Below are 19,375 nucleotides of genomic sequence, written 5' to 3'. Positions count from 1 at the left end.
GACAGTTCAGGCAGAGATTCAAATTGTGATAGCAGTCGCGTTGCGTTTATCGCGATTGCGAATGTAACTGATGTTATTGCGGTCTTTGTGTGTATCGTGGTCGTTAATTTTTCCAAATGAGTGATTAAAGGTCCACTATTCCACAATTATTCGTTATTCGTTAAATTGTGACTACAACCGTCGTTATTGGTGTGATTCACTTCACACTGCTATTTTTCACGATAGTTGTCTCGGATGCCGTTGCGACTGCGATATAACGATCACTACCGCTATCCAATCACTTATTGAATCCTCGAGTCCATAGTAATAGATTAACGTGGTGGATGACATAACAACTTTACTAAATTGGTAACTCAAATGAGATGGTCTGTAATATCAACATCGTTGACCAACATCAGTACTGTGAACTGACACACAAGTATTGTAACAGTCAACAGAAAAATATTGGTCAAGCGGTCACCTTAAGTTCATTTTCAAACCTTGAGTTCATTTTCTGAGTTGAAGGGTCGCGATCAGATTAGTTTTTTTTTTTATTTAACTACATGGACTTACCTTTCTGCCTTAACCATATAAATCGGATAAAACGAGTTAGGATTTGAGAATATTTTGAAACTGGGCCAAGATACAGCCCAGATCATGTAGGTTGATAAAGTGAAACGGTTGACTCAAAGGAAGATGAGGTCAAAGTCATTAAATTATACTAATACATGTACAAATTACATAGGTTACTACGTGGCGGTTACCCTGCTTTCCTCTAAATTTCCAAGAGCCTGCTTTTTCTTCTTATTATTATTTTACAAACCTTCCTTGTATTTAAACCCTCTCTTACATCATTGTTTTTAAACATCAATTTCCTCATATTTTCTCTTTCGATCTTCCCTTTTCTGTTGTTGGTTTGTTTGTTTTTTTGCTTTCAAATATATCATTCACCTGAAGAAGATGGCGATGAAACGAGTTCTTAGTGAGTTATGTTCTGGTCCAGATGAGTCGACGAAGGAGAAACGCATGAAGCCTCTCCTTTTTTTGCTTCGTATGAATTCTGATTGTTTGAGTGTGTGAAATTTTTGGTGTTGATAATCATGTGAATTCTAGTTATTTTGAGTGCCGAATCGGATTGGTGCAATTCAAAGCTAATTTCCTTGGTTGTTTATTATTTACAGTGTGATCGGGGACGATGCCATGGTTAACCGCTTGTCTACAGCTCTGGAACCGGTCCTTAGAAGAGTGGTATGTTTCAAGATCACTTAAAAGCATTAATCTTAATTAGTATTCATGTTATCACTTTTAAGCTTTTGAATCATTGGTTTTCGTTGTGATTTCTGTTAAGAGTTTGTTTTCCGTTACTGATTTACGATACGTTTTCAGGTAAGCGAAGAAGTAGAGCGCAGTCTTCGAAACCGAATCCGTTTTTTCAACAAGTCCCCGTCTCTTCGAATCCAGCGCCGGAGCCATCGACCCTCGAGCTGGTTTTCCCTAAACCCTCACCGTTCCTATCTTTACCGGAAGCAAGATCGTGGACGAAGAGAGCAACCAGCTTCGAGTCATGTTGGTTGATGCCAGGGGAAACCAAACGGTCCCGGTTCTTTTCCCGAGCCCGATTAAAATAGATCGTGGTTCTGGACGGCGATTTTCCGTCTGTCGACGGTAAGAGTTGGAGTAGCGAAGAGTTTGACCGGAGCATCGTGAGGGAAAGAACCGGGGACGTCCCTTGCTTACCGGAGAGTCGGCGGTCACGTTGCGTGACGGAGTTGGCTTGGTCGGAGGTATCGAATTAACGGATAACTCGAGCTGGATTCGGAGCCGGAAGTTCAGAATCGGTGCAAAGGTCGCGCAAGAGAGCTCCAATGGTGTTCGGATTCGAGAAGCCATGACTGAAGCTTTTGTTGTCAAAGACCATCGTGCGAACGTAAGTTTCGTTCTTCTTCCATAGTTATATACATGTGAGAATTTATATTACACGGATAATTACACCAAACGTCCTAAACTACCGTCCAGATTTCAAATTGGTCTCAACATTTCAAAAACCTTTTAGTTTTCAAAGTTTGCATTTTATCAATATGGACATTAAATGTCAGTTCGAACTTGATGTGAAGCATATTTAAAGTACATGAATCAAATTATAAATATGTACAAACCTAACACATTAGATAAGTTGTCCAATAGGCACACATGTATATAATTTATTTATATGCTTTATATATAATCCATCATTTTGAGCTGACATTTAACGTGTGAACTAGATTGATAAAAAATTTCCGATAGATATGATATGATACTTGAGAGTTCATTAGAATACTTTCAAGTTAGTGATTAATTTAAAATTTAGAACAAACTATCTTATTGGCCACTAAACTATGTGGTTGATTTTATTCTTACTACTAAATACATTTTATATCAAATAAATCATTGAACTTTTAATCTAGTTTCGATCAATCTAGAATTTAACATAAATATATCTTTTATCGACCATAAAACTAATACTTAACTTGATTTATCGTGCCACACCTGAAATGACCATTCAACTCAGTTGGAGAGCACAAGGCTCTTAACCTTAGGGTCGTGGGATCGAGTCTCACGGAGGACATTTCATAATTCAGAGGTCTACTACGGAAGCTTCTCTTTACTTGGCGTTAGGGGCAGCCTACTATCCTACCTCCCCTTACCTCATTACATATGAGAATAAGGGTCAGCTAATTTTTTTATCGTGCCACACCTTCACTCGAGTCCAAGTTTTCAAATCCCCTTATACTCATTATTATTTTGCAAATATATTGTAACAATTCTAATTTAACCCAAATACTATAAATTTTTGTCAAACATGAAACAAAACTTAACTTGATTCAATCGTTAAATCACTGTGCCTATACCTAGGTCTTAGGTTCAAATTACCTCAAACTCGTTCTTGTTTTCCTTAACTAGGACTAAATTGATATCATATGTAAATATTGAAACTTATTCGTGTAATCGTGACTTGATTAAAACCAAGACTTCATTGACGATAAAATTATTTAATGATTAAAATATAATAACTCATGGTTTAATGATAAACAAAATAATTATCTTAAGATTTAAACCCTAATTTAAAAGTGTCTGATGTAATTAAACCTATATATCACATCAAGTGGTCCTAAACAACATCAACTAGTACTAACAACAGATATGATTAAGATTTTGATGGCGAACTTAGAATCTAACTTAATTAATTTTCAATCATCAACAAGCTACATTGAAAATGATAGATACTGGGCACATAACCTACAAAACTTTTCAATAACAACGGCGTTTGCCTATATTCCCCTCGGTTTCTAGCAGAGCTGTTGTACTTTGCATCTGACCATACCTGAGATTTATATATGTTTCTTTTAAGTCAAATTTCAAGTTGGGAGTTTTATATATAAAAGTCTGCGTCCCTTCCATGGTCACAAAACCATTTCAAGTCATTTTCAGTCAACAAAGTGCAGCACCACTTCTCCATATTAGGTCGATCTATGATATTACTTGCCATAAATAACACCAAAACCATGTGTTTCAATCAATATCATCTACTTTTCAGTTTAAGTCGGATTGTAGTTTCGGTCCCTCGACTACCTAAAATTTAGGATTAAGTCCTATGATTTCTTTTGACCAATATATGTGCATTACTTGGGAAAAGAATCTTATACAAATTATTTGGTATTGAAGTATACAAGAAACATCATCCACCCACGTTGGGAGATGAGGTTTGGCGTCTAGAGAAGATCGGTAAAGATGGGGTATTCCACAAAAGGCTAGCCTCCGCGTGCATTAACACAGTGCAGGACTTCTTGAAAATGTGGGTGGTCGATCATGCCAGGCTTAGAACTGTAAGTATTTGCAATCACTTGTAATTTCGCTAACAGTGTATAAAATTGTTATACAGCTAATGTATCAAACATATATGAACTCTTCTTATATATGATCATAAATAACTTGTTTTGTAACCGCGTTGAAGCAGATTTTAGGAATCGGAATGTCTGAGAAAATGTGGAGCGTCACAATCAAGCATGCCAAGACTTGTGTCATGGGAAACAAATATTATGTTTTTGGAGGATCGAATTGCAGAATCTGGTTGAATCCCATTTGCCAAATTCTTAAAGCAGAGATTAATGGGAGTTTTTATCCTACTCACAACCTCAGTGGTAATAACAAAGTATGTGTCTGACACCCCTCAATGTTTAGTAGCCAAAAGGGTCCTATCTAAGCTGAACTAGATCGGATAAGATCCCATTTTGGAGGATAAGTTCTCCCAGCTTAAGGGGTATTGAGTTCATTTATCACTCGATCCAATAGGACATTGGTTACTAAACTAAATATTCTGTTAATGTATTTTGGGTCTTAAATGTCTACTAGTCCTAATGGCATTTCCATTTGCAGGCATACTTTGAAAACTTGGTCAGACAAGCATACGCAAATTGGTCTTCCTTGGAAGAGAGAGAAGAAATTTCCAATGAAATTGGCCTTCTCACACAAGGTAATCCCTTTTCCAAGGAGCACAAGCTAGTTCTTTTATTAGTGTCTGGCTAGTTGATGTTCTGAGACCCTTTTAGTAATGTTTTATATGTAAATTTTTATACAGGGGATCATGTGGTAGACCCCTACCCCAATCATCAACAAACCATGGTGAGATCATTCCAACAAAATGCGTATCTCACCAATTGTTCGATGGAGGGATATTTTCCGGGCGAAATGCAAGCAGACGGCGGTAACTGGGAAGCGAGTCGGACGTATTTCAACACCGTAAACGAAAATGGGGTCGGAATAAACATATTGAAGTCGAATTCAGAAGACGATTTGACGTCCCCGAGATCCTTTATCACAGGGGGTTGAAGGTGAATTATGCATCACTGCATGGAAACGAACATTTGCCAACAATGAGAGTGGTCAGATATGATCATCTATTCATATCTAAGTTGCAAGTGTACTTCTTTTTCCCTTTCCCCCTTAGTTCCAATGCTATCTTCTAAGTTCTAAGCAACTGATAGTCATTGTAAATAATAAGTATTTGGCTGGTATTATATTCTTTAGATGTCCGATAACTCTTTAAGGATTTATCACTCGAATGTACACCTCCCACGCATATTCGAACCTATGACGTTCTCTTACAGGTATTACTTTTACAATCATTGTCCCTTTTAATCTAAAAATATTTTTTGGGGAAAAAAAAGGAATAAGAGGCCCTTATACTTTTGTAAAAAAACCAATGTGGCCCTCGTATTCTTTTTCCTTTCAATGTAGTCCTCCAATTCAAAAAACAATTCTAATGTGGCCTTTTTACCAACTTTTTTCGTCGTTTGACCGTTATGGTGCTGACGTGGCGGATTACGGTACTGAGTGACAGTCTATTTTTCATGTTTGAGTTATCAATTTAGCTCATCTGTCATGTTATCTGTCACATTATCAACCACTGTGGATTGCCATGTCAACACTGTGGATTGTCACATCAGTATCGTAACGATCAATGATGAAAAACGTTGGTCAAATGGTCACATTGGACTTATTTTCTGAGTTGGAAGGACACATTGAGCGAAAAATAATATGAGAACCACATTGGTTCTTTTTCCCAAAAGTATACGGACCTCTAATGCATTTTTGTCAACAAATTTCATATAAAAGGTTACGATTTCAAATAAAAATGTACTTTTAGGTGAAAAATACTAATTAAATTTATTGATATATAATAATTAAATTTATCAAATCATTATAAAATAATTTTTAAATTTATTGAATTGTTTTAAAATGATAATGAAGTTTTATCAAAATTTTATAATTATTATAATATTATCGTGATAGTTTTATGATAATTTAATAAATTTAATAATTATTTAATAATTTTTAAATATTTAATAATTAAATATTTTACTCTTAAACTATTTATAAGTATAAATCGAAAAGTCGTTGATAAAACTTGAAACCCGGTGCCGCTTTTAATGTTTGGGTTTCCTTTTAGGTGATTTTCCCGATATATCACTGGTGACCGGTAATATTACTGATCTAACACCGGTCAGACTATATTTCTTGATCTAACACCCTTAGCAGTAAAGCGCCCTCTGCACCGCGCTATACGATGATTTGGCGCCACGTGGAGTATAGCGCGCCCCCTGCACCGCACTATACGGTGAGCTGGCGCCACGTGGGTATAGCGCGGTCCCTGCAGCGCGCTATACGCCACGTAGGGGTATAGTGCGGATCAGGTACCGCGCTATACCTTTACTCCTGACATAATTTTGTATAGTGCGGATATGCCTCATCTCTGTGACTATGGGTATTACTCATCAATAAATAATGGTGAGTTATCTTTAGGCATGGAGTTTTCAAGCAAAGAAGAAGCGATGATGGCTATCAAAAATTACAATATACGTAATTCTGTTCAGTCCAGAGTAGACCGCTCCACGACCGAAAAATATGTATGCTACTGTGCCCAGCGCGAAAACAGATGCAATTGGATGGTTTGCGTATCGAAGAGGAAGAGGAAAAACAACAGATGGGAACTAACAATATACAACGGTCCTCACACATGTTGTGCTGGAGGGGTCAACCAAGATCATCCCAACTTGGACTCTGAAGTGATATGCCAAGCCATCATGCCCATGGTCAAAGCAAGCTTTCATATAGCTATTGCAGTGTTGATTTTAGCTATACAATCGCAGTATGTGTACACTGTCTCCTATAAAAAAGCTTGGTTGGCAAAACAAAATGCCATTGTCAAACTTCATGGCGAATGAGATGTATCTTACAACGAACTTCCAGGTTAGTTTAGGCTGGTGCGAACGTTGAATCCTAGGACAATTGTGGACTTCGAAACCTCCTATGCATACCATAATGATCGAGTTCTTCGCGATCGATGCCAACTCTACCGAGTTTTTTGGAGTTACCCACAGTGCGTTAATGCTGTCAAATACTGCAAGCTTGTGGTCCAGATCGACGAGACTTTCTTGTATGGAAAATACAAGCAAGTTTTATTATTGGCAGTTGTCCAAGATGGCAATCGCAACATTCTTCCAGTTGCTTTTGCTCTTGTCGAAGGAGAAGATACAACTTCTTGGGCTTTTTTCCTCCGAAATTTACGGGCACATGTTATCACGAGGGAAAACATCTGTGTCATTTTAGATCGCGGAGCTGGGATCAAAGCAGCAATGGAGTCTTTGGGTCCAATGTAGCAACCACCCTTTGTCTAACATAAGTATTGTCTTCGACACATTGCCGCTAACTACCATGGAAGGTACAAGAAGAATGATGAGCGTCAATTAATTGTGCGCATGGGTAAGTGAAACTTAGCAAGAAGAATTGATCGTGGAGCTAGGATCAAAGCAGCAATGTAGTCTTTGGGTCCAATGTGGCAACCACCCTTTGTCCTCAAGCGTGATCGTGCACTCTCCGCACGGAAGATGGAATGTGTGGGTCTCCGGCCTCCACCGCTATACTAAGGCAGAAATCAGGTCTGGCTCTATCTTACAGTGACCCTGATATCTACCTATGTAACCGAATTCAGCCTCTACTAAATACGGCAAGACACGGCTGGGTATCACTAACTTAAGATTCCTAATAAAAGGATCTAATACACGACCATTCTCCTAAAAATAAATAATTACAAAAATTAATTCTTAATCTAATAATCATGTATTAAATGAATCAACTAATTATTACTAATAATTTAAATTAAATTAAAACGTTAAAATATTACCGTATCAGCAAAGTGTCGAGATATTTAATTCTTAATCTAATAATCATGCATTAAATAAATAACTAAATATTACTAATAATTTAAATTAAATTAAAACGTTAAAATGTTATCGTATCAGCAAAGTGTAGATATATATGATTTTCATCCGAGCGAAGTAGACTGTCTTCCATTATATATCTGCAAAAGAATTATATTAGTAAAATATTAAATAAAGTAAAAACATAATAGTAAAAATATTATAAAATATACCTTAAAAAGAGAGTATTTGAGAGAAATTTAGAGAATTTGAGAAAATTTAGTGTGATAAAAGTGATTAAGGATGGGGACGTGAGTAATTAGGGGTATAGCGCGCCCCCTGCACCGCGCTATATCCCACGTGTCAGATATACAAGTATAGCGCGCTGCAGGGGCCGCGCTATACCCACGTGGCGCCAGCTCACCGTATAGCGCGGTGCAGGGGGCGCGCTATACCTCACGTGGCACCAAATCATCGTATAGCGCGGTGCAGGGGGCGCGCTTTATTGCTAAGGGTGTTAAATCGGGAAATATAGTCTGACCGATGTTAGATCGATAATATTACCGGTCACCGGTGATATATCGGGAAAATCGCCTTCCTTTTAATGTTTTTTTGCTCTGATAAAGTGTTTGGACCATTATGCGTAAATGAAACGGTTTATGAAGGAGTGAAGAATGTTGCTTTGTCTGCTTTGGGAGGCATAAGTGGTATTTCAATTCTGATGATTGTTTATTAATTGTTTGTTTTCCCTTTATTGAACACTTGAAATTATGTAATTTCTGATACAGCTACTATATTTGCATATGGCCAAACCAGCAGTGGGAAGACATACACGATGAGAGGAATAACAGAGAAGGCTGTTAATGACATCTACCAGCATATAATGAATGTGCGATTCAGCTTCCCTTGAAGTTTTAACTATTTTTCTTGTTGCCCATAATTTGATTTGGAGTTTGGATTTTATATGTTTCCTCAATTGTTTTGTTTTCTATTTGAAATTGCTGCAGACACCAGAGAGAGATTTTACCATTAAAATTTCGGGACTAGAAATTTATAATGAGAATGTTAGAGACCTGTTGAATTCTGAATCTGACCGTAGTCTCAAGCTTCTAGATGATCCGGAGGTAATGGCTGTTATTTAAGCACCTATGATTTCAATCCTCCTCCAGTCATTTACAAGATTTTTGTCTGTTTAATCTGCTTGCAGAAAGGTACTGTGGATGAGAAGTTGGTGGAAGAAACAGCCAGCAATGATCAGCATATAAGGCATCTAATTAGGATTTGTGAAGGTAATTAATGAAGCAATTGATTTGAGTTAGAAGACCTTTTCCCTCTATTAAAAGCGAGTCTAACTGTTTTACTGGCATTTGTTGTAGCTCAAAGACAAGTTGGAGAAACTGCCCTAAATGATTCTAGCTCACGGTCGCACCAAATAATAAGGCTGGTATGAATGAGGATTTTTGTTGGTTTTGTTAGTATATTCGATGCCTTATGGAAGCTAATTCATAAATTTCCTTGGCTTACATTGTAGACAATCGAGAGTACTCTGCGCGAAAATTCTGATTGTGTGAGATCATTTGTTGCAAGCCTGGTAAAAGTGATCATATCCCTTCTATGAGCTGTACAATCCACACTTACTTTACTAGTTGTAGATAGCTGGACAAGTCTTATACAAATATAATAAAAAAGCTGTACGGATTGTTGTTCTGATGACAATATGCTGGGACCAAACTTGCAGAACTTTGTAGATCTAGCTGGAAGTGAAAGAGCTTCACAAATAAATGCTGATGGTGCAAGGCTCAGGGAAGGCTGTCATATTAACCTTAGTTTCATGACCCTGACAACTGTAATCAGAAAACTCAGGTCAGAGTCTATTCTAGCACATTTTCTGTTCATATATCAGTGCATCAGTTTCAAATATAATGAAGTGGTAGAAAAATAATGAATGAACTTCAGAAAGTTACATATTTTAGCATTTGGTATCAACTACATCAACACTTTCAGTTTTATTTTAAGTTCTATTATCATTTTGTTCATGATTGATTGATTTCTTTTTGCAGCGTTGGTAAAATAAGTGGTCATATACCATATAGGGATTCGAAGTTTACTCGAATACTGCAGCACTCACTAGGTGGAAATGCACGTACTGCCATCATATGTACTTTGAGTCCAGCACTAGGTCAATTTGAACAATCTCGTAATACTCTCTTCTTCGCTACCCGGGCAAAGGAAGTGACAAATAATGCACAAGTCAACATGGTACTTATCTTTCATTCCCGCTCTACGAGATTGACAAGGATTTCCAAATGAACTGACAATAATTTTTTGTTTGGAAACTTTGTTAGGTTGTTTCGAATAAGCAAATTGTCAAGCATCTGCAGAAAGAAAACAATCTCGTAATACTCTCTTCTTCGCTACCCGGGGAAAGGAAGTGACAAATAATGCACAAGTCAACATGGTACTTATCTTTCATTCCCGCTCTACGAGATTGACAAGGATTTCCAAATGAACTGACAATAATTTTTTGTTTGGAAACTTTGTTAGGTTGTTTCGAATAAGTAAATTATCAAGCATCTGCAGAAAGAAGTAGCCAGGCTGGATGCTGAGCTTCGCACCCCTGATCCTTCTAGGGAGAAAGACTTAAAAATACAAGAAGTAATCACATTTCGAATAAGCTATTCAGAACCGTCTTCATCTTGAGTCAATTTATTTCATACTTTATATATTGAAGAATAAGTAAATTTAGAATATGGTACTAAAATGAAACAAAAACTAAAGTTTCTAACGGCGGGTACTAAAGTGAAACAAAAACAAAACTTTACGTATGATTTTTAAAAAACTGAAAATTAATATGCTAAAACATACAAAAACTGATAGTTTAAGTATTAAATGCGTAATTTACCTTAAATACTAATATATATTATTTGTCTCAACCGCCAATTTAGGGAAGTGTTGGTCGAAACCCTTGCAAGAATTTAGAAAATCCGATATAAAAATATAAGAAAATCGTGGGGAGCAATAGTTCTCATTGAAACTTCTAGCCAACCTCCTCTAAATTAATTTGACCCACAAAAATACATATATATGTATCACCAAGCTTTGATTCGCCGCCTCTAGCTGCTTCAAGTCCGATCATATTTAAATTTATACTCTTGGGCTTCCTTCCACCGTCGTATTCTTCAATCAAAGCTTGAGTGTTATACATACATATATAATGAGTCTTTAATTACATCAAAGTTTGAATGCGATTAGTTTTGTTGAGTGGAAAAAGAACAATGGGTGAGAAAATGATGTACGATACAATTTTGGCTAGAAGCTTTAGTAAGTATGACCAAAAGAAGTTGGGATATGGAGCATTTCTTGCTTGCTTTCTCGTGGCATTGAGCTTCTGCACGGTCTTCAAGCCCTACTTGAGTCCTTTACCAGTTAGTAAGTTCCCCCATTCGATCTTTTCTTTCTTTTTGCGTGACCTACGTGAAAATATTATAATTATAATTTAGTGAACGTCCCCCGTTTATTTTGTAGTAAATAAGAGTTTGTTCATGGACGTTGATCTGAAAATGCTGAAGATCACTGTTAGGAAATAAACCGAGTACAAGTAATTTCCCTATAACCAGATTAGTGAGAATGCGAAATAAAAGCGGAAAAATAATACCCGAAATTGATAACGGAGTTCAGCCAATTGTGCTTACGTCTCCGGACTGCTGCAGATCTTTTACTAAGAGAGAAAATTTACAGGTGTTTACAAAACACTCACTACTCACAAGAAAACTTTCTAGTATTGGGAGAAAGAAATGATTTTTGGGATGGTTTTAAAGCTAAATGAGCTAGGGTATTTATAGTTGAAACTTAGGGACTAATCTTTGAAAATACCCTAATGTGTAATGACTAAAGTGAATTTACCCATTCCTATTTTCAACAAACATCTACCAAACTTTGAAAAACATTTTTCAAAGAAACATTTACCAAACTTTGAAAACCATTTTCAAAGAAACATTTACCAAACTTTGAAAACCATTTTCAAAGTTGGTTGCCAACCTTTGGACTTTTAACAATCTCCCACTTGAAGACTGATTTTAATCTGTCTTCACACCTCGATCGATGCAGCAGCATTTCTAGTCTTGTTATTCTTGCATGCCAACTGAAGTTGAACACAACTTCAGTTTGTCCGTGGTCACCGTCTTTGTCAACATGTCTGTTGGATTTTGAGCTCCACTGATCTTTTCAAGTTTCAAAATCCCATCTTCCAGAAGAGACCTGATAAAATGATATCGTAATTGTATGTGCTTTGTCTTGGAATGAAAAGACGGATTCTTTGCTAGATGGATAGCACTTTGACTGTCGCAATACAAGACATTGTTTTCTTGTTTCTTGCCTAACTCTTCCAAGAAACTTTGGAGTCAAACCATCTCCTTGCTAGCTTCCGTAACAGCGATATATTCTGCTTCAGTTGTGGAGAGAGCAACTATCTTCTGTTGTTGAGAAACCCAACTCACTGCGGTTCCTCCTAGAGTATAGATATACCCTGTAGTGCTCCTTCTGATGTCAACATTTCCGGCTAAGTCAGCATCTACATAGCCTGTTAGTATCGTATCTCCACCTTTGAAACAAAGTGTTTTGTTTGTGGTACCCCGCATATATCTGAGGATCCATTTGACTGCTTCCTAGTGTACCTTGCCCGGATTATTCATGTACCTGCTAACAGCTCCCACTGCATGAGCAATATCTGGTCTGGTACATACCATGGCATACATCAGACTTCCAATTGCTGAGGCATACGACACATTTACCATGTGTGCACGTTCTTCCTCCGTCTTTGGTGACTGTTCTTTGGAGAGTCTAAAATGAACACCTAAAGGTGTACTTACTGGTTTAGCATCTTGCATGTTGAACCTGAAGAGTACTTTGTTGATGTACTCAGCCTGTGATAACATCAAAGTCCCCGACTTTGTGTCTCTCTTGATCCTCATCCCAAGAATCTGCTTTGCAGCACCCAGATCCTTCATAGCAAACTGCTTCGACAATTTTTGCTTCAAGTGTATAATCTCTTGCATGTTTGAGCCTGCAACGAGCATGTCATCAACGTACAACAATAAAATAATAAACCTATTACCGAACCTCTTGATGTAGCAACAATGATCTGCTTGGCACCTGGTAAAACCACTGCTACCCATGAAGCTATCGAACTTCTTGTACCACTGTCTAGGAGCTTGTTTTAAACCATACAAGCTCTTCTTCAACCTGCATACCAGGTTTTTCTTGCCTGCCTCTATGAAGCCTTCTGGCTGCCTCATATAGATTTCTTCCTCCAAATCACCATGAAGGAAAGCTGTCTTTACATCTAACTGCTCAAGATATAAATTTTCTGCAGCTACAATTTTCAACACCAGTCTGATTGTAGATAGTTTTACAACTGGAGAGAAAATTTCATTGTAGTCAATACCTTCCTTTTGCTGAAAATCTTTGACAACCAATCTTGCTTTGTAGTGTTTGCTCCCATCGTGCTCTTCCTTGATCATGTAAATCCACTTGTTGTGGAGCGCTTTCTTGCCTGGTGGTAATTCAGCTAATTCTCACGTCTGATTTGACATAAGTGAGTCCATCTCATCTTTCATGGAAGACTCTCACTTGACTGAATCCTCCACTTGCATTACTTTGCATTGCTTCATCATAGCACTCTGGTTCACCATTGTCAGTCAGCAACAAGTATTGCAAAGAAGGAGAATAACGTTGGGTTGGTTTAGGAATTCTGGATGAGCGTCTTAGTTCCGGTGTGCCTGGTTCTTCTTGAACTGCTTCAGGACTGATCTGAACATCATTTCCAGAAATCTTCTCGAACTCAGCAAATTCCTTTGTTTCATCTTTGGTATTGGAGCTGCTTGATTCTACAGTTGACCTATCTTTGTACATCACATTCTCATTGAAAATGACATATCTGCTTCTGATGATTTTCTGATTTTCATAGTCCCAAAACCGGTAGTCGAACTCATCACCACCATAACCAACAAAGACACATTTGTTGGACTTGGCATCAAGTTTACTTCTTTCAGCAGAGTTTATGTGTACATAAGAAATACAACCAAACACTCTTAAGTGTGAAAGGTTTATTTCTTTCTTGCTCCAAACTCCCTCTGGTATTCTGCCATCCAAAGGAACTGAGGGCCCACAGTTGATCAGGTAAGCTGCAGTGTTGATAGCTTCAGCCCATAGAAATTTGGGCAATCCGACATGTATCCTCATGCTTCTGGCACGTTCATTCAGAGTTCTGTTCATGCGCTCTGCTACGCCATTATGCTTCGGTGTCATGGGAACTGTTGTCTCCATCTTGATCCCATTGTTTGCGCAGAAATCTCTGAATCTTCTATTTTTTGTACTCTCCTCCATTGTCAGACCTCAACCGCTTAACTTTCAAACTAGTCTCATTTTCCACCATGGCCTTCCATTTTCTGAAGGTATCAAAGACTTCTGATTTCTTCTTTAGAAAATAAACCCACACCTTCCTTGTAGAATCATCGATGAATGTGACATAATATAATGAGCCTGTAAGAGATGGAACCGAAGATGGTCCCCATACATCAGTATGTACCAACTCTAACTTTTCAGCCTTGGGTGTCTTACCAATCTTTGCAAAGCTGACTTTCTTTTGTTTGCCAAAGATGCAATCCTCGCATAGTCCGACATCTACATTCTTTAGATCCGGCAGCTTCCCTTTTGACAAAAGTGTCTTCATCCCTTTTTCGCTCATATGAACAAGCCTTTGGTGTCATAGGTTTGATTTTCCATCAGCATCTGCTAATGCAATGATATTCTTTAAATTTGATGTTACATAGAGAGTACCAGTCTTCTTACCACGAGCAATGACGAGTGCTCCTTTGGTAATCTTCCATTCATAGCCTGAAAAGGTTATGTTATATCCTTCTCCATCAAGCTGTCCTACAGAAATCAAATTTCTTTTGAGGCCAGGAATATGTCTCATTCCCTTCAGCGTCCAGGTGGTCTGGTTTGACAACTTTAATCGGATGTCTCATTTTTCGACGATCTTCAAGGTTTCATCATCAGCTAGATGAACCCTCCCAAAATCACCACTGACATAGTTCTCTATGATTTCTTGGCATGGGGTGGAGTGGAAAGATGCCCCTGAATCCAAGATCCATGATTCAATTGGACTGTTGACGCTTAGAATCATGGCATCACTTGTCTCCTCTGTCATGTTGGCAGAATTATGTACGTTGGTATCTTTCTTCAGTGCTCGACAATCTCTTTTAAAGTGGCCCTTATTGCCACAATTATAACAGGTAAAATATTTCTTTTCTGTTCTTGATTTGCCCCTTCTGGATTTCGATCTGCCATGATTTGAATTTCTTTCTGAAGTTCTCCCTCTGGACTCCGTGTACAAGGCTGAGGAGGTTGATGCTTCACCCGATTCTCTCCGTCGAATTTCTTCGCTCAGTACCAGATCCCCGAACATCGTCGAATTTCAATTTATTATTTCTTGACGAGCTGCTAACTGCTGTAACGGTAGCATTCCAACTGTCTGGTAGAGATGATAAAAGAATTAAAGCTCGAACTTCATCATCGAATTCAATTTCCACTGAACTCAACTGGGTTGTGATTTTGTTGAGTTCATTTAGGTGTTGTGCCATCGATGCCCATTCCGTCATCCGTAAATTGAATAATCGCCTCATCAAGTGCACTTTGTTTGAGGCTGATGGCTTCCCATACATACTGGAGAGAGCCACCATAAGACCCGATGTGGTCTTTTCCTTTGCTATGTTGAAAGCAACATTACGGGATAACGTCAGTCGGATAACTCCGAGGGCTTGTCTGTCGAGAAGAGCGCAGTCTTCATTCTTCATGTCCTCTGGTTGCTTTCATGAGAGAGGTTGATATAGATTTTTCTGGTACAAAAAATCTTCGATCTGCATCTTCCAAAAGCCAAAGTCCGCACCATCGAACTTTTCAATTTTCACATTCCCTTCGTCTGCAGCCATCGCTCCCATTCGAATTTGGTTTCGTTTGGATCGTTTCTGACAATTCTTGCGAACCACCGTGTATTAGAACACCTTCGTCGACAAACTTGTATCGCCGAATTTTTTTTTTTTATTCACGAAATTCACTATTCACGTGAATATTAATGAATAGTAACCTCGTAAAAAAATTGACAAAATTTACAACCAAAAGCTCTGATACCAGTTGTTAGGAAATAAACCGAGTACAAGTAATTTTCCTATAACCAGATTAGTGAGAATGCGAAATAAAAGCGGAAAAATAATACCCGAAATTGATAACGGAGTTCAACCAATTGTGTTTACGTCTCCGGACTGCTGCAGATCTTTTACTAAAAGAAAAAATTTACAGGTGTTTAAAAAACACTCACTACTCACAAGAAAACTTTCTAGTATTGGGAGAAAGAAATGATTTTTGGGATGGTTTTGAAGCTAAATGAGCTAGGGTATTTATAGTTGAAACTTAGGGACTAATCTTTGAAAATACCCTACAGTGCAATGACTAAAGTGAATTTACCCATTCCTATTTTCAACAAACATCTACCAAACTTTGAAAAACATTTTTCAAAGAAACATTTACCAAACTTTGAAAACCATTTTCAAAGAAACATTTACCAAACTTTGAAAACCATTTTCAAAGTTGGTTGCCAACCTTTGGACTTTTAACAATCACCGACTCAGTCGGCTCTCTGAAGTTAAGGGACAATGATGCGAGCAGTTTCATACCGATGGATGTCGATAAAACAAGCAGGTCTGAGATTGAGATGGTGGTGGCCAATAATACTGGTTTTAGTACAAATTTGACATTGAGAAACGACTCGATCAGCTCCGACACACTAGCTGACGATGACGGTGACATGATGAACAGTTTCAAGACTCCTGGATCCAACTACACTAAGGCGGTATTGAGAAACGGAATAATTAGGTTCAATAGGGTTGTGTTTGTGCTAGAGATCAACAATGGAAGCAGCTCTCAACAATTAGCTCCATTTTGCAATGTTAACGGAAGAATATAATTCTGTGAGATGAAAGGAGAAATAAGGATCCATGGGAAATCCTCTACAGTTTTCATGTTCGCTTCCTCCATGGAAAACAGTTCGTGGATCATCAGTCCTTACGCTCGAAAAGGTGACGAAGAGGCTTTGAATCACGTGACGAAATGGTCGATAAAATCAGGGATAATTGAGGGCTTGCCACGATGCGATCAGAAACACCAAGTTCCGGCAATTGTTTTCTCGCTCGGGGGATATGCAGGGAACAATTTCCATGACTACGCGGACATAATTATCCCTTTATATCAAACTTCTCGATAGTTTGACAGAGAGGTAAAGTTTCTGTTTACCGACAACAATCCGCGGAGAGGTAGTACCTCTGCAGTTGCTGGGTTTTGGTTAGCTGCTCTACTTGTTATTTTGTCCTGTCTTTGTCGATTAGGTCCATAACCAATCAAATTTTCGACGTATGGTCTGGAGAGGTACTGTTGAGTCATGCAGTCGTATTTTGTTTTTCATCTAGATGATGTTAGCTTTGTTTTGTTCTATTCGGTTTGTCTTGGTTCTTGAGATGATGTATGTGTAAAGTCTTTTAGAGTGTCAGTTGAAGGAGCTACTGTTGCTCAAAGGCTGTTGTTTTGTCCTAACGTTGTTTTGTTCTCAGCCTTGTCTTTGGTCTACGGGCTTCAAAATTTTTAGGGGCATCTTCGAGTGTTTTGTGTTTTGATTCGTTTGTATCGTTTGGAGTTGTATTTTGATCCTAGTCAAGAGTACTCTTTTCCTCCACTTAAGTTTAGGGAGGTTTTTAACGAGACACTTGACTCAAGCCTTTTTATTAATAAATCTATATTTTGCCGAGCAAAAAAAAAGGTTCAAAACTATTCTACGAAAGCTTTCCAGATACGAGCCGATCGACATCGACAAAGAAGAACAAGTACATTGTTTCCCTAGCGTGATCGTAGGCCTGAAACGTGACCCTAAAGAGCTGAGAAACGATCCTCAATGCACGACTTCAGACAGTTTCTTAGAACTTAGAAGTGCTTACACCTTGAGAAAAGCCACTGCTATAAAAATGACCGGTAACAGCCGGAAAAGAAAACCCCGACCCCTCATTCTTTCGAGAAAACGAACAAGAGCGTTTACTAAAACAAACGACATCGCAAGGATGGAGAGGAGTTTAGGCTACAAAGTACTCGTCGCCAAGGCGGACTTGAACATAGCGAGAGTAGTGGCAACCGTGAATGGTTGCGACGTAATGATGGGAGTCCATGGAACAGGCTTGACCAACATGGTTTTCTTCCGGAGAATGCGGGCTTGATCCAGGTTCTTCCGATCGGAGGGTTCGAGTGGCTGGCCCGAACCGACTTTAAAGAGCCATCCAAGGACATGAACCTAAGGTACTTGGAATACAAGATCAAAACAGAAGAGAGTACTTTGGTGCAACAATATCCACCACATCATGAGGTTATAACTTATAAGCAATCCATCCGCCATACAAAAACAGAGTTGGGATGCATTCAAGTCGGTGTACTTGCAACAACAAAATGTCAACCTCGATATTCATAGGTTTAGGCACACTCTATTGAGAGCTCTTGAACTCTTACATAACTAAACATTATATTTTTATTCCTCGTCTTCATCCCTATCGTGATGAGAGAATTGTAGAGAGTAAAATTATTTATTTATTTGTTTAGGGTATTTGTTTTATTATGAGACAAATGTTTGAGTGTTTCAAATTTAAGCAAATTCTTTGGCTAGTTATAAAGAGATAATTTACACAATTATACTTAGAGTTAATTGTGGCACATTTTTCTAATTATGATTCTTATTTTAAATTAATCCTTAAATTTTTTTTAACATTCCAATTTTATCTTCAAATTATGATTCATTTTAAATTGATCTCAAAACTTTTTGAAAGTTCTCATTCCCAAACTTTTAAACGTTCCAATAACATCCCAAAATCATTAAAGAATTTGGAAATGAAAAATGGAATATTCAAAAGTTTGGGGATCAATATAGATTGAAGGTCGTAATTTGTGATGAATCGAGAATATTAAAGGGAATCTAGAGATGAAAATCATAATTTAAGGATGAAATTAAAATATTCAAAAAATAATAAACAATTTAAAATTAGAGTTGGAGAAATGTAATGCAGTTAACTTTTACAATTATAAATATAATCATAATTAAAATATTTAAGGTCAAGCGAATGTAAATCAAATATATATATTCAAAAAGAAACATTATAACACAGCTGAATTAAAAATCGAATTAAAATACATCTTAATCTAAATTAAAATTTTATATAATTTTTATCATAGGGTGAGATCCAAACCTAAGATCTTAAAAGACTCAAGCCTTAGGCCTTACTATCAAGGATAGATCGAGAGGTGATGGCTAGAGACAATAGTTTTTCTGAAAATTTTAAATTATTATATATTTTAAATTTTTTCTTTATATCTTTTATTAAATTATTATATATTTTAAATTTTTATTAATATTTTTTATTAATAATTTATTTTCGCTCCTAAAATTTTATAAAATCACCCCTTCAGAAAAATTTAAAAGTTTATCCTATATAAAATTCTGAATTCATCCCAACTTACTACCGAGTATTTATTATTGTGTATTAAGGTTATTAATATAACATTTTTCTGGGAAA

At 37.4% G+C, this 19,375-nt stretch overlaps 1 protein-coding gene and 2 pseudogenes across 1 annotated transcript; all 3 read left to right on the top strand.

The window, feature by feature from the left end:
• The first annotated feature begins 855 nt into the window (after window positions 1-855).
• LOC120200859 lies at window positions 856-5,034 on the top strand (annotated as a pseudogene).
• A 2,240-nt stretch (window positions 5,035-7,274) lies between these two features.
• On the top strand, window positions 7,275-10,156 carry LOC120200876 (kinesin-like protein NACK1). The gene is made up of 10 exons (XM_039201610.1): window positions 7,275-7,278; window positions 8,342-8,422; window positions 8,504-8,604; window positions 8,723-8,839; window positions 8,923-9,004; window positions 9,092-9,159; window positions 9,247-9,306; window positions 9,454-9,578; window positions 9,776-9,974; window positions 10,061-10,156. Exons 1-10 carry the CDS (start codon window positions 7,275-7,277, stop codon window positions 10,148-10,150), a joined length of 927 nt encoding a protein of 308 aa, XP_039057541.1. The 3' UTR covers window positions 10,151-10,156.
• A 6,590-nt stretch (window positions 10,157-16,746) lies between these two features.
• LOC120200875 lies at window positions 16,747-18,326 on the top strand (annotated as a pseudogene).
• The last annotated feature ends 1,049 nt before the right edge of the window (window positions 18,327-19,375 follow it).

The sequence above is a fragment of the Hibiscus syriacus genome, unplaced genomic scaffold (assembly GCF_006381635.1).
Source record: "Hibiscus syriacus cultivar Baekdansim isolate YM2019G1 unplaced genomic scaffold, ASM638163v2 tig00006613_pilon, whole genome shotgun sequence".
In the NCBI taxonomy this organism is placed as follows: Eukaryota; Viridiplantae; Streptophyta; class Magnoliopsida; order Malvales; family Malvaceae; genus Hibiscus; species Hibiscus syriacus.
This window is presented reverse-complemented; position numbering and strand designations above follow the sequence as displayed.